The 16,246-nt window shown below is 44.6% G+C and overlaps 1 protein-coding gene across 2 annotated transcripts; it reads right to left on the bottom strand.

The window, feature by feature from the left end:
• Positions 1 to 1,961: 1,961 nt before the first annotated feature.
• LOC144604965 (potassium voltage-gated channel subfamily A member 1) lies at positions 1,962 to 9,346 on the bottom strand. Of its 2 annotated transcripts, none has more exons than XM_078419899.1 (3): positions 8,762 to 9,346; positions 8,454 to 8,583; positions 1,962 to 7,949 (listed from the first exon to the last, which is right to left on the bottom strand). In XM_078419899.1, exon 3 carries the CDS (start codon positions 7,844 to 7,846, stop codon positions 6,374 to 6,376), a length of 1,473 nt encoding a protein of 490 aa, XP_078276025.1. In that variant the 5' UTR covers positions 7,847 to 7,949; positions 8,454 to 8,583; positions 8,762 to 9,346; the 3' UTR covers positions 1,962 to 6,373. The 2 variants fall into 2 exon arrangements, with proteins under 2 accessions (XP_078276025.1, XP_078276026.1); XM_078419900.1 differs by having other exon boundaries at positions 8,940 to 9,346.
• Between the last annotated feature and the right edge of the window lie 6,900 nt (positions 9,347 to 16,246).

Genomic DNA, 16,246 nt, shown 5'->3' with positions numbered 1-16,246 from the left:
ATGTGTAATTTTAATTTTATATTTTTAATATCTATTAACAAATCATTAATCAATTGAATGAGGTGCCATGCAACTGTTGATTTTCTGGGCTAGGCAAATTGAATTGCAGTTATTAACAATTATCAGGGCATTAAAGGAAATTTATGCTCTTAACTGCTAAACCTATTTTTTTGTGGCGAGTTCAATGATCATTTAATCTGCCACTTTGGTAAGTACATTAAACTCATGGGGAGAGTACTAGAAGATTTAATGCCACCTTTGATGGAATAATACAAATATTTCATCTATTTACGACATTTTGTTAAGAGTATCTCTTCTTGCCTTGAAAACAGCTGTTATTTGCATTATAATAATGATGTGTTTCATTAATGGATGTCTGTTTTCACCAAGTTCTGCCCCATTGGACCATGCCAGTTTGTTAACCATTTCCATCTGTAAACTTTGCCCTTTGGAAACACTCTGACGCCTTTGGAAAAACTGACCCAAAACGTTGTCTGCCCATTTCCCTTCACAGATACTGCCTGATGTGCTGAAATCCTCCCGCAGTTCTTTTTTGTTCAAGGATCTGCAGACTCTGTGTCTGTGAATTGTAGGTGCATTTGTTTCATACACAATGGCGGCCATGACTGAATTTAGAAACACCATGTAGTGGATGCCTTGTCTGATCTGCATTTCACAACATTTTTGTGTTCTCTGCAACCTAGCCAGATGACTTTATCAACAGTTTAAGGACTTGCCGTAGCAATGATATCCCCTTTATCTATCCATCAGTCTGAAGAAGGGTCTTGACCCAAAACGTCACCCATTCCTTCTGTCCTGAGATGCTGCCTGACCCGCTGAGTTGCTCCAGCATTTTGTGATACCTCCCCTTTACCTATCCATCCCTCCCTGACCATTTCTGCAACTTGAAGCATTTTCTTTCTTTCCCTTTTGTGATGAAAGGGTCTTCACCCTGAAACACTAATTATCTCTCTTTCCACATATTTTAATGACAATGGTGCCCTAGAACATGGAACAGTACAGCACAAGGACAAGTTGTTTGGCCCACAATGTCTGTGCCAAACATGATGCCAAGACCAACTCTTAGTTGCCTGCACATTATCCATATCCCACCATTCCCTGCATATTCACGTCATTAAAATTTCCTGTACTCTCCTCAACTGTCAAGTATTTGCATGTTTTCTGTTTTTATTTTAGGTGACTTCCAAGTTGAGCCAGAACTCAACAAGCAGTCTGCAGGAACCCCCCTTCAGGAAAGACATGGGGACTTCAGAATGACTGATTCTAACAGGAATTGGAGACTTTCACGTTTGAAGGGCCTGAGGATGTAACGGTCAACTTGTTAATAAACACTGCAGCTGCTTTTCTGAGAGAGTCAGTGACTTTTCTCAATGAATTTAATTGGCGGGTTTGTTTAGAAAGCTTGGTTGCAATGACTTCTTACCATAACACTGACAGGTTATGATACCTATGATACCTGATGTAAAATAGAATGAAAAATATATATATCGAGCATGAGAAAGTGTAGTCTGGAGAGCAAAAGAGAGAAAGGGCGCAGACTAGGGGAAAGAGATCTCCATAATTAAGAGATTTTACAACTTAAGTCGAGCAGCTTTTGAACACCATTACTGTGCATGGTTTTTAATGTGATAGTTAGGCTTGAATGTTTCATCAACTGAATTATTCTACCACAACAGGTAAACAACAGTCATTTATATCAGTGATACGATTCTTCTTAATCTTTTGCAAACCAACTCCTTGTAAACAAGTAGAACCATACTAATATAGAATAAAACTGGAAACCTTACCCGAGATTGTAAATGGTAGCCTTTCCCTCATATAAAAGAACATCAGAGCTTGCTCATGCCCCAGGTCTTCCGCCACATAAAGCTGTCTTTGCTGAACTAGTCTGTGTTGTTTTGGAAGGGATGACTTCCAGAGAACATGTTATTTTACACAGTATTTATTTTAATTAACTCAGATTTACAAGTCAATGTCAGTAGAAATATGCACACAATAAACAGTCTCAATCTATTTCATTCATAAAAGATTTTTTTTTTTTTAATCTACCTCAGCTTCAAACAATTTATTTCTCATTGATATGGATTTAAAGCAGCTGCAAAGTTGAATGGATACAAATTAATTTTGTATGTGGCCTGGTGATAAATTACTCATATACTGCAAACAGTAATAGTTTCAAATATATCCTGCACACTAATGACTTTATTGAAAATAACCAGTCAGGACATAGCTGAGTCAGAGCCTGGAAATTCATCTTTAATTTGTTATTTGGTTGAAGGGGAAGGTAAAGTGATTAATACATTGAGCAGATTGCATTGGGCAAGAAACTATGCTTTTAGTTAACAATATTTTTTTAACCCAAATTATAAGTATGATTATGACAATAAACAGGCAAATGAATAGTAAATCAGAAGACTGAATCATTGTATCCCACTGCGCAGGGATGTCATAACATAGGGTATTGATGGTATAATATTCAACATCAAATGAATTATCCTTTAAACAGGGAAATTAGAATAAATCTGGGCAAAAACTATCAGCTCATTACAAAGATAAACCATCACAATTGACTGATTGGCATTTGCTCTCATGTTATTACAACATGGTGGACTGTCATGGTCTTTAGAGTGTCCTTCTGGAGGAGCATAAGTGAATGCATTATGAATATGAGGATTTATGAACCACAATTTATTGGTACATCAAAATATTATGACATCCCTAAACAGGAAATGAACAAGCCTGACAACATAATTGTTTTCAAAATGATATCACTTATAAATGACAATAGCAATACTATGACTGTTCAGACTTGAAAGCCCTGGGCCTGACAGTACACAGGCTGCAGAACCTCTTTTCACTTTTAAGATCAATGTACCTGTTAAGGCAATTTGTGCTGAATTTTAAAGTGCATTTTATGCTAAATTAAAGTTTGACAGTACTTAGGAATTAAGTTTTTTTGTCTCTAGTTCAACATCCAATACTTCCATATCAAACAAGGCGTTAACTTGCAATGTGCAAAATCTCTAACCACACCACAGAAGCCTTGACTTCATTTGGTGCTAATTTGACTCTAAACAGGTTTGATTAAAGAGAATAAAATACCTGTTATATCCTCATATGTAAAAAATATCAGATCAAGGCTTAAAATATATTCAAATTGTAATCCTAACCACACTTAAAACAGAAACCCTCCATCATTAATTGCTGAGCTGAATTGAAATGTGCTCATCAGCAATAGATTGTGCATCATCACAGTTACACTTTTGTCTCCCACTCTCTCTCTTGTTCATTTCTTTGATCAAATTAATGTCAATTTTACCTCAGATACAAATAACAGAGTTCCTCGTTTTAATCATGTCACTTTAATGCATATTATTCAGTGCAAACCACTTTAAACTGGGCAAAATAACTTAAAACATTACACCAAGTCAGCCATCCTTGTCATATTGAATTGTTTCATTTTCACTAATATAATTAATGATTCTATTATAAAAAGAGAAGAGGCTCTTTCATGACTTTGTTCACAACCAGCCACCTTGTGTACATTCAGGTCTATGTACAATACCTTTACCAAACTGGTCCAGGATAAGGAATATCTACCAAAACTGTATAACCAGAAAGACATGCCTATATTACATCAGCTTTTCTCTCTAGCCATATCATGTACTTAGCTGTTTTGGTTATAAATAAACATCACCAAACCCTAACCCATCCCACTGGTTTTCAGAACCTTCATTATCAAAAAACTGCATGCAGCACACTTCTCAATCACATGCAGATAAATGTTAACCTAAAGTGCAATTTCCCAAAAACTAGAAACTCAATTGCTAAAGTAAGCATGAGCTGCCAGAAGCCACATAGATTTTATCAAAGCAGTTCTGCAGCATTGGATCATTTATTGCTGTTTATTAAGTGCAGTATTAAAGTCATTTAACACAGGGGAAAATGTTGTCCTACCTCAAGGTTTATGTGATGTGGAAGGGTCAGGATAACCAGAGTATGGGTGGTTTACATATTCTAAATGAAGAAGTTAATGCCCTGTTGCCAACAGCAAACACAGTTCATCAAGAGTTATTCAAAATTCCTCTGCGTAACTTTCAATTCTACTCTCAGTTCAGTTGTATCAACTAATTCAGTCACATGATCTTGGAGTAGCTTCACACTTGTGAAATCCTTTTCTTTTCCATTCCTGAGATTTCCAAGAAAGTACAAGTTATAGTCAACCCTTCGTTCCGTTTGAAACTTCATTGCATTCTCATCCAGTTTTTTCAGTCTGTATTATCCTTGGACGACAAACGATATCTTGCAACAAACACAACCATATCCAGGTAGGTTCCTCTGTCTCAAGATTCACATGATGTTAATTACAAAAATGTAACACTTGTTTCTCCAGGTCTTTGGGAAATTGCCATATAGTTCTCCAAATAATGATGTAATTGTCCCATGATATCTTTGAGAGCTTCAGGTCTTAAGCAGCATGGCAGAGTCAGCTGTGACAAGTTTCTGCATTACAATTAGGCTACGGAGAGTGACAGGCTAAACGAGAGATGTTGGCAACATATGTAAGCTCCGAAACTGCCTCGAAAATACGGCTCCAGAAAAGATGATATGAAAGTAAACTGAAGATAAACCTCCACTTAAATCATGGTTAATGTGAATTCAGAATAACCAAAAAATAAGAATCCCCTCAGCCTGGAGCCACACAATGAAACAGTCTTTTCATCAATCTAAACTGAGGTAGTCTGCTGAGGAATCTTCATTCTCCTTTTTGGTACATTGCAGGTTATGCAGGTGGGCAGAAAGAGATGATGGTAACATGCTGTATTTACTGTTTTAGTGTAACAACTTGTTCAGATCTTAATATGCTGGGAACGTCAGAGGTTCCAAGATTACTCCTGGCGCTCCTGTTGAGCTGCAGTGTCCTTTTGCCAGTGATTTGTACATCTATCTCTCTCACCAGTTGGTTTAAATCTTCGGAACTATCTGAAAGACTATTCCACAAACTTATCACCGTGGTGACTGTCCATTTGGCCCTCACAGGTCAAAGATTCTGCCCCAGACTGTCGAACAGAAAGGAGGTGGTATATTTTCACTGTGCAACAGATGAAGATTTCTGTGGATGTCATCTCATTCAATCATTCTTTGTACATGGAGGCACTTCCAGCAGTTCAGGAGTGTAAGGATTGAAAAGGCACTAGCAACTAGTTAAGTAATTCACTGAGTTTCTGCCTTAAAGAATAGGGAAGCTCAAACTAAATGTTTTGTTATCAATGAGCATAAATCAGGAAATGAATGGCTTGGATGCATCATTTACATATATTTTACATTTACATTCTTTAAAATGCAGGAAAGGCATGCTTTCTTATCAGTGTGATAGTTCCACTTTAAATTAAATGATGTTATATATAAGTATATACACTATCTAACCTGTTTTCACCTTTTCGGATTCCCCAGAAGTAACAGGGTAATGTTGAACCATATTTTGAGCATTGTTAGGACATGAATCAAGTCATTTCCCTGAAATTCTGCAGGAAAATCATCAGGTCCTTCAATATCCTATCCTTACAGTTGAAATCTCTTTTGTAACCTAACGTTATGCAAAAGTTGTAGAGGGTTACAAGTTACCATTCCCGAAAAGGGCATAATGTTAAGTAGTTAAACATGCTATGATCTAAAGTTACTCTACCCATACAAGTTAGCATTCAGGCCATGAGTGCTTGGAAACAATAAAGTAAATAATAAGCCATTGCACTTTTGGTGACAGCAAATGAGAACTAACTCTCCAGAAATATAATTTAAAACACAGACTTGTTTCCTGTTACTTGAGGTAATGTTCGAGGCATGCCAGACAAAAAAATGGATGATGGATATCAAGGCATGCTATTGTTCCCGGGGCTTATTATTTACTTAAATTATGCTTCTCACATCCAATGGGATTGTGAACGTCCAGTCCTGGAAGGATATGAAGTGCGATATTTGAAACTTGCAACACTGCAGGTGTTTTCGACGGATTCGTTGTCAGATCAGAAAGTTGAAACAAAAGCAGTCCACATGCACTGGTAAATGAACTGTTAAAAACTTCATTCGAGTTTGGCGAGCAGGTGTCGGTCCAAGTTTTAAAGTATATCCCGACGTTGCTCGCGTGAATGGATCTGGAAAAAGATCTCCCTCGTTACGCAGTTGGAGAAAGAAAGCCATTTAAAAATAAATGATAATATATCTTCCACGTAATTCTGAAAGCTTATTTCGCTTAGCATAACTGCAATGCCACAACGCATTAACGAGGTCAACGAAGCCAATACAAGGAACAGTATCTGGGTGGCGTGGCTCTGGCCACGGAGCCCGCAGATGTTTAAACATCTGTCAGCAGTTTGCTTTTGTTCACACAGTTTTGGTTCGCTACAGTGCAGTTGCCAGTTCTGAGGTTTGCTTCTCTGAAATTGTCTATGCTGTTGTTCACGTCCTCATCGATCTCCATGTACTCCGACTTGCTAACTGTGGAGGAGCTGCGGCTTCGCAGGTCGCTGTCCGAGACGATGTTCGGGCAACTAACGTGCAGGTACTGGGCCTGTTCCTCACCCTCGGTCTCCCGGTGGTAGAAGTAGTTGAAGTTGGACACGATGACGGGCACGGGCAGCGCGATGGTCAACACCCCGGCGATGGCGCACAGGGACCCCACGATCTTACCTCCGATGGTGACCGGGTACATGTCCCCGTAGCCCACGGTGGTCATCGACACCACTGCCCACCAGAAAGAGTCCGGGATGCTGGTGAAGAAAGAGTCCGGGTCGTCGGCCTCGGCGAAGAACACGGCGCTGGAGAAGAGGATGACCCCGATGAAGAGGAAGAAGATGAGAAGACCCAGCTCCCTCATGCTGGCCTTCAGGGTCTGGCCCAGGATCTGGAGACCCTTGGAGTGCCTGGAGAGCTTGAAGATGCGGAAGACACGGACCAGCCGGATGACCCTGAGGATGGCCAGCGAGGTGGCCTGCTCGCCGCTCAAGTTGCCCTCATCCTCCTCGGCCAGCTCGGTGCCCAGGGTGATGAAGTAGGGGATGATGGCCACGATGTCGATGAAATTCATGATGTTCTTGAAGAACTCCGCCTTGCTGGGGCAGGCGAAGAAGCGGACGATGAGCTCGAAGGAGAACCAGATGATGCAGAGGGTCTCCACGATGAAGAAAGGGTCGGTGAGGATGTTGGATTTGTAGGACATGGTGGTGTTGCCCACCTGAATCACACGCTTCCTGTCGTCCTTCAGCTGGGGCAGGGTCTCCAGGCAGAAGATGACGATGGAGATGAGGATGACCATGACCGAGACGATGGCGATGCCCCGGGCTGGCCCTGAACTCTCGGGGTGCTCGAACAGCAGCCACACCTGGCGCTGGTACTCGTTCTCGGGCAGCGGCCGCTCCTCCTCCCTGATGAAACCTTCGTCCTCGCGGAATTTCTCCATCGCCTCTTCGCCCAGTTCGTAGAACTTGATCTCTTCGGAGAACATCTCCAGGGGCACGTTGACGGGTCTCCGCAGCCTCCCGCCAGACTGGTAGTAGTAGAGGATGGCGTCGAAGCTGGGCCGGTTCCTGTCGAAGAAGTACTCGTTGCGCAGAGGGTCGAAGTAGCGCATCCTCCTCTTGGGGTTCCCCAGCAGCGTGTTGGGGAACTGGGCCAGGGTCTTCAGCTGGGTCTCGAACCTCAGCCCCGAGATGTTGATGACCACGCGCTCGCAGCACTCGTGGTCGTCGTTGGCCGGGGGGTAGCTGTCATGTGGGTGGCCGGGCAGAGCCGACACGTCGTCCAAGTTGTCGCCGGCGATCACGGTCATGCTGGCGGCCGGGCTTCCTTCAGAGAGGCTCGCCTAGGGAGGTTGTGGCTGGGTCCGATTCACTGGCGGCCGCTCCCCCGCGATCGGACATTCGGAGGCAGTGCTGTGGAGAAGGGACAGGTGGGGATGGGGGGTGAGGGTGGGAGTGCAGCTGGTGTTGGGCTGAGAGGTTTGACTGGGGCTAAAGGGTGGCACTGGGCTCCCCGCCCGACTCCAACATTGTGTGTGTGTGTGTGTGCGGCAGATTCCGCGGCCGCTTTGCCCTCACCCCGGGAGGGAGAGAGGTGTTGGGGAACACTAACGGCAACGTAAAACACAACATCAATGTGCAAAAAAATAAAGAACGGTTCAAAAAGGTGGGTGGGGAGTGCTGCTGTGTGTGTGTGTGTGTGTGTGTGTGTGTGTGTGTGAGTGAGCGCGGCTCATACAGCCCGACCTCACATCTTCGCGCTAGGCACTGAGTGCCTTTCGCTAGAGAGAGAGAGAGAGAGAGAGAGAGAGGAAAAAATCCATCTGCAGTACTGGGGTAGAAGGGAGGGAGGGAGGGAGGGAGGGACGTCGAGCACCGCAGGGCTGATTGGAGAGGGGCGAGCAGAGCCTTCCTTACCTGACAAGTGAAAGAGGACAGGGTGAAGTGTAGGAATGCGACCAAGCCTTGGAGCGATGCACAACTCTCCTCCTGAGTACCTCTACCCTCCTAATGTAGATATCCGTTTACAGCTTTCCATGCATGAGATCTGTTGAAATATTAATAACCTATATTAGACTGACACTGTTCACAACTCATCTGTTCCTAATGTTCGATGCAGCAGGAAGCGAGCGGGTAATGACTGAAACGTCGCTCCGGTTTTAAAACAACAAGTTAAAGTGCAGAGAGAGAGAGAGAAAGAGAGAGAGAATCATTAGACCACGCACATGAGCTTCGTGGCAGGTGACGGTAAACGATCTCTCTGCCCAGCATCCTAGCCCCTTGTAGAAACATCATGTGGTGCAGTGTGTAGACTGAATTGCATTAAAGCCAAACCGATCTTAGTCATCTCCGAACATTGCAGCGTCAGCACAAACAGCACAAGTGTGTTCCGTGGAGTGTTACCATCCGAGGTTCAGCTTCCCAACGGCGAGAGCGTCCACATTGCGGCGAAAAAACTGTCGCCTCCCAAAACACATCTCTCCTTCTACTCCTCACAGAGGAAACCGAGACATGTTAGACGCAGTGCAGGCAGCCCGGTAACACATCCTGACTGCACACGACGCCGTGCGCTCGCTCGCAAAAAATCCGCATCATAAACATCAAAACTGCTGCATCATTTAGTTAGATTTTACGACAATGTTCCTTTGACTGCAACGCGCTGTGGCAAACCTTCGAACCCAATCACTGCATCGCGAGTCCAGCCCGCAGGTACAGTGTTACTGTACGGCGAGGAAAAATAAGGGCCATTTACTGTACGAGATATTTAAAGCATTAGCAATAGCTCACATCAATCGTCAAGTTACAGGGCTTAATAAAAGCCCCTCCCATTATTTTGTAGGATTAGTAACATAGATGACTAGGTCCATCCCTTTTAAAATAAAGCAATATTTGACGTTTTGCAGATTCTGGGTAAATCCATAAGAAGAACGCTGACTGCATTTTAACTGAAGTGTGCACGGCCGGGGGAATTGGATTAGATTAATGCATGCAGATTTTTTTTGAAAAAAAGACTCATGCTTTGATATTTTGATCCCGCAAACTTTAAACGACGGGCAGATTGTTTACAAAACTGCAGCGACAAATATATCTTTTGCATTTTGCTGGGGTTGGCTTTGAAAGCAAAAAGAAGACATTACTCTTAACCCCCAAACGGTTCTGGGAATCGTTCCAGAGTCGAGTCCACGTCCCCGACAATTAACACGGAATTGTTCATTCCTGGGCTCAGAAGACACGTGTGTGCATCTGCCCGCCGATAGCAAGTGTTACCGGGAGTCACTACTCTGCTATCTCACTGTATTGAATATCTGTGGTCTGCTAACTCCAACACCGCAGTAGGTTGATACACCGCCCAATTTTACAGCTAATTCCAAACGCTGTCCACAGAAAAACAAAAACTAGAGTCACAGTCTGCAGAAGGGTCTCGACCCGTAAACGTCACCCATTCCTTCTCTCCAGAGATGCTGCCCGTCCCGCTGAGTTACTCCAGCAGTTTGTGTCTACCTTCGCAGAGAGAGCGAGAGAGCCGGCCAGGGCCACATGGCTCCATGCATGCATGGTGGAGCCAACGCTGGGGATTCCCCGGGACTCCAACCCTCCCCCAACCCAACCCAACCCAACCCCTCAGGATTCAAACTGAAACAATCCCCAGAGGGCTACCGAGAGTAAAACCCGGGACCACGGGTCATGAGGCAGCGACATCTCTAGTTTTCCTCCCACTTGCTGTGCGTGTTGTGTGGGAAGAAGGCACTGCGGATGCTGGTTTAAACCGAGCACAGACACAGAAAGCTGCAGTCCCACAGCGGGTCAGGCAGCATCTGTGGCGAGAAGGAATGGGTTCAGAGACGCCGCCTGGCCCGCTCTGTCTTTCTTCTGTGAGTGCTTCTTTGAAGGAACCGCGGACGCTGGTTTACACTGAGGATGGACTCCAAAATGCAGGAGTAACTCAGCGGGACAGGCAGCATCTCTGCAGAGAAGGAATGGGAAATACAATTGAGAGTCTCCACCCGAACCGTCACCCATTCCCTGGTCTCCGGAGATGCTGCCTGTCCCGCTGAGTCACTCCAGCATCTTGTGTCCGTCTTCAGCAAAACAAAATCTATTATCTTTGTGCAGCAGGGAAATAACTGCAGGTGCAGTGGCTGGGACAAAGCGAAGGTATTTATTCACAAAATGCTGGTGTGACTCAGCGGGTCAGGCAGCGTCTCAGGAGGGAGGGAATGGGTGGCGTTTCGGGTCGAGACCCTTCGTCAGACTGTCTTTGGTCTTCAGTGAGGCTTGTTTCTCCGGGACTGAGGATGGGGGGGGGGGGGGGGGGGTGTGACTGACAGTCGGACGACCAATAGGATGGTGAGGAGGGGATGGCCGGGGGGGGGGGGGGCGGGACTCCGGAGGCGGGAGTGGATGGTCAAAGCCGCGGGATGCAGGTGACACTTTACCCTCCTCCCCCCCCTCTTTCTCTCTTTACCCCCCTCTTTCTCTCTTTACCCCCTCTTTCTCTCTTTACCCCCTCTTTCTCTCTTTACCCCCCTCTTTCTCTCTTTACCCCCCTCTTTCTCTCTTTACCCCCCCTTTCTCTCTTTACCACCCTCTTTCTCTCTTTACCCCTCTTTCTCTATTTACCCCCCTCTTTCTCTCTTTACCCCCTCCCCCTCCCTTTACCCCTTCTCTCTTTACCCCCCTCTTTCTCTCTTTACCCCCTCTTTCTCTCTTTACCCCCCTCTTTCTCTCTTTACCCCCTCCCTTTACCCCCCTTTCTCTCTTTATCCCCCTCTTTCTCTCTTTACCCCCCTCTTTCTCTCTTTACCCCCCTCTTTCTCTCTTTACCCCCCTCTTTCTCTCTTTACCCCCTCCCTTTACCCCCCCCTTTCTCTCTTTACCCCCCTCTTTCTCTCTTTACCCCCCTCTTTCTCTCTTTAGCCCCCTCTTTCTCTCTTTACCCCCCTCTTTCTCTCTTTACCCCCCACTCTTTCTATCTTTACCCCCCTCTTTCTCCCATTACCCCCCTCCCCCCTTTCTCTCTTTACCCCCCTCTTTCTCTCTTTACCCCCACCCCCTAAAATACATTTAATCAATTCATTTACAACTATAATATTTACAATGCAAAACAATGGCAACACACCCACCACCAAATACAAAAAATACCAAATATTCTCAAATACCAAATATACTAAATATTAAATCTTTTTTTGTTACAATCCTTATCATTGTCATAGAGTCTTACAGCGTGGAAACAGGCCCAACTTGCCCACACTGGCCAACATGTCCCGTCTACACTAGTCCCACCTGCATGCGTTTAGGGCTCATATCCCTTTAAATCTGACCTATCCATGTACCTGTCTAAATGTTTTGTAAAACTTGCAATAGTACCTGGAAAGGATGCCATTAACCCCACAAAGTGCCCAGCGATCCTGGAAATCCCTCATGCTGCCCGTAGACAGCGCTTATTCCATCTCTACGGACACCCATGTGCCGACGTAACTCCTGGGAAAGGGTGGAACCCTCTTCCGACTGGTGCCGTGACTCACGAATGGCCAGCTTGGCCAGGCTCAGGAGCAACCTAACCAGAACATCTTCGGTTCTACCCTCTCCCCAGACCTCTTATGCTCCACACTTGTGTCTGAAACACGCACCAAGTTATACACAGAACATTACACACGAGTGAGGCACACTCCCAGGCCATCTGCTGCTGTGGGTCCCACAGTTAAATACCCAGACTAACGGCCCACTGAAAGTTTAAATGTGGAATTAAAATTCAGTTAATAAATCGCACTTTTTAAAAAAAGTACAGTGATTTGTAATCATGATGTTTTGGTGCAAATAGATCTCTGATTCACGGGAGGAAATTGTTTGTAACTCCCTATCTGCCAATATAACTCTCAATCGCCCTCTGAAATGACTAACATGCTGCTCAGTTTGAGGGGAATTAAAGCTGGGGCAATAAATGATGAGGAAAAAAAAAATCCCACTTTGCAGGCCATAACTTGTACTTTTAAACTTCAATTAATTTTTCATTCCAAACAATGAATTCCAAAACTACCCCTCCCAATATTGTCAAACTTCCATTACAGAACCTTAAACCAATGCCTCGAGTTACCAGGGAAACAGGCCCCTCCTTTCATCTTATCTAAACCTCCCAATCATAGGCAACTTTATCATAGATAAGATAACCATCAACTACATAGTCATTCTTCATATCCAAAATTCCTTAGCCCTATCAACATCATTCTGTTAACCCTCTTTTGTGGCCTTCCAGTGCTGTCATATAATTTTTATACAGTGGTAAACAAAGCTGAATGCAATACTCTGGCTGTGGCCTAAATATTGTTGGAAATACCATTGTCAATCATTAAAGGAAAGTATTGTATATGCCTTATCCAATTGTCCTCTAATTGGCTAATCCGGGGACTTGTTCCTTTTGCTTATCTCAATCGTTAGCATTAATGGTGTATCCGCTTACTTTATTTTACCTCCACAATACATTCCCTTATATGATTCAGAAATGAATTGTGTTTGCCAATTTTCTGTCCAACTGAAAACATCCTATTGATAGCTTCCTATAGTCTACAGGTTGCTTCCAATCAACCAAATACCAAATGTTGTATCATCTTCAAACTACTTAATCATGTTTTTTATTATTAAGTGTAACTTATTTATATATACCATAAAAAGCAAAAGAGCTTGTCCAAACCCTGCAAAACACCACCATCGCAGCCTTCCAATCACTTCAATGCTCACCACCATTAGTATTTGCCTTGCCTGCCACTGAACTAACCTCGAATCTCTTGGACCCTGTTGCTTTTACATTTCTGAGTCCATTATCAGAATTGACCTTGTGAAGCTTCAGAAGCTTCTAAAGGGCAGCCAAGAACAAAGACCCGTGGCTGCGTGCGGTGGTAGGTCTGGCTCGCCGTTGTGAAGAAGGGGCCGACAGCCTCCGGCTGCAGGGGGAAAGTCTGAGGTCCCGAAGACCAGAGAGCTAAGGAGGGAGCCGCTGGTGGCGATGATGCGAGGAGTGGGCCTCTAAGAGAGGGACCTGTACATTACCTCCAGCTCCTTCAAGGTCGGCTGCAGGAGGCGCCCCCAGGACACAGAGGCGGTCAAGCAAGTAGAGGGACGTCGGATCACAGGCCTGCAGCAGCCTGGGGCCTACCTGGATCGCAGGTATGCAGCAGCCTGGGGCCTACCTGGATCGCAGGCATGCAGCAGCCTTGGGCCTACCTGGATCGCAGGTATGCAGCAGCCTGGGGCCTACCTGGATCGCAGGCATGCAGCAGCCTGGGGCTTACCTGGATCGGGGGCGCTCCAGTACTTCCTGCATGTGCATCATACTTTAGACTTTTTCTTTGTAAACAGCGCCAATATATGGTGCCAGTGCATTTGTGGGTTGTGCAAAATGATTTCACGGTGCTGTGCATACGTGACAATAAATATCCATTGAACCACTGAAAGATCCTAATGTAAAACATCACCTATCCATGTTCTCCAGAGATGCTGCCTGATCCGCTGAGGCACTCCAGCACTTTGTGTATTTTTTTTGTTAAAACCCACAGGGACAAGGAAGGATGAAACACATATTTATGTAGAGCCTAGTGCGTCCTTTTCTGGACATCCATATATGATTTGTGGCCAAATAAATATTTTGAAAGTCTAGTATTTGAAAGAATGTAGTAAATATGGTATCCAATTTGAAAATGGAAAAGCTCCTCAAATGGCCGTGTGGTAATGACTGCGTGATCTCTGTCGCAATGCTGGTTGTGACACATTGCTGGGGATAACTTCCACACTGATGAGGATAATTTGGGATCCCTTAGATCACCTGAGAATGGTGACAAGACCTTAGTTTGAAGCATCTGAATGGCAGCAGCTCTGATAGTATTGCATTCCACCAGTACTGCGCAGGAGTTTTTATGTCCCTAGATTATGACCTGAATGCAAAACAGTTTGATCTGTGGCAAGACTGCTACAGACTGAGACAACGCTGATGGACAATTGTGGTTACTTGTCAATCTTCTTTATTATCTCCTCATGAAAAATAATCAAGTAAAATTGTTTTAAAAGATGCCAACATATCAATGCACTACAAAGGGTACTGAGAGACTCTTTCAAAGATATTGAATATCTGTTGAGAAGTTGAACTGAGGCCTCATGTTTAGCTGTAAAATCACAAACGACATTCTCCTCTCCTCCGACGCTGGCAACCTCAACATCCTCATCCTACTTGACCTCAGCGCCGCCTTTGACACCATAAATCACTCCATTCTCCTCACCCGACTTGAAACCTCCCTTAACATCACCGGCACAGCCCTATCCTGGTTTAAATCTTACCTCTCTGACAGACACCAGTTCATCTCCATTAACAACTGTAAATCCCCCACCGCTACCCTCCCCCAAGGTGTCCCCCAAGGCTCAGTCCTTGGCCCCCTCCTCTTCATCCTCTACCTGTTCCCCCTTGGTCAATTAATCCGCCGTCATGGTCTCAACTTCCACTGCTTCGCCGATGATATCCAGCTCCTCATCTCCACCAAGTCAATCTCCTCCACCACACACTCTACACTGACAAACTGCATTACTGAAATAAAATCTTGGCTTCAATCAAACTTCCTCAAACTCAATTGCAACAAATCTGAAATCATCATCATTGGTCCAAAAATGCTCACCAAATCCACCCAAAACTTCATCCTCAACATTGATGGTCTCCCAGTATCCACCTCACCTCACATCCGGAATCTTGGAATCATCCTTGATCAAACCCTCTCCTTCGACAAACACATCAAACACATCACAAAGACAGCCTTCTTCCACCTCAAAAACATTGCCCGTCTCCGTCCATCCCTCTCCTCCACAGCTGCAGAAACCCTCATCCACGCCTTCATCACCTCCCGTCTGGACTACTGCAACAGCCTCCTCTATGGCGCACCCTCAAAAATCATCAATAAACTTCAATACATTCAAAACTCCGCTGCCCGTCTACTCACACACACCTCGATCCGTGACCATATCACCCCCGTCCTTTATAAACTCCACTGGCTCCCCATCCCCCAGAGAATCCAGTACAAAATCCTCCTCATAACCTACAAAGCCCTCCATAACCTGGCCCCATCCTACCTGACCGACCACCTCCACAGGCACACTCCCACCTGCACCCTCCGCTCTGCCGCTGCCAATCTCCTATCCCCCCACATCCGGACTAAACTCAGATCCTGGGGGGACAGGGCTTTCTCCATCGCTGCTCCCACCCTATGGAACTCACTACCCCAAACCGTTAGAGACTCCCCCACACTCACCACATTCAAAACATCGCTGAAGTCTCACCTGTTCAGTACTGCCTTCAACCACTGAAGGTCACCTCACCTACTGTCTCCTTTCTCTGTTCATTTATTTATTTACTTATTTATCTATTTATTAATTTCCCTATGTTCTCAAAATCTCTGTAAAGCGTCTTTGAGTATATGAAAAGCGCTATATAAATAAAATGTATTATTATTATTATTATTATTTCTCTCTGGTCTCCCAACCAATGTTTGTCTCTCAACCAATGGAACAGAATATATGTGGTTATTATTTCATTAGAGATTTTGGGTCTTTGCTCCAGACATATTAGCCATTAGTTTTCTCACAATACAATATTGACTTTGGGCCATAAGTGCTGAACTGGCTATAAAACATCTGAGATGTATTGAAGTCATGAAAGTGACTGTGCGGACACAAGT

Source organism: Rhinoraja longicauda, chromosome 23 (genome assembly GCF_053455715.1).
Source record: "Rhinoraja longicauda isolate Sanriku21f chromosome 23, sRhiLon1.1, whole genome shotgun sequence".
NCBI classification, from domain to species: domain Eukaryota; kingdom Metazoa; phylum Chordata; class Chondrichthyes; order Rajiformes; family Arhynchobatidae; genus Rhinoraja; species Rhinoraja longicauda.
Note: the sequence above shows the minus strand (reverse complement) of the source record. Positions and strands in the feature narration are given on the sequence as shown.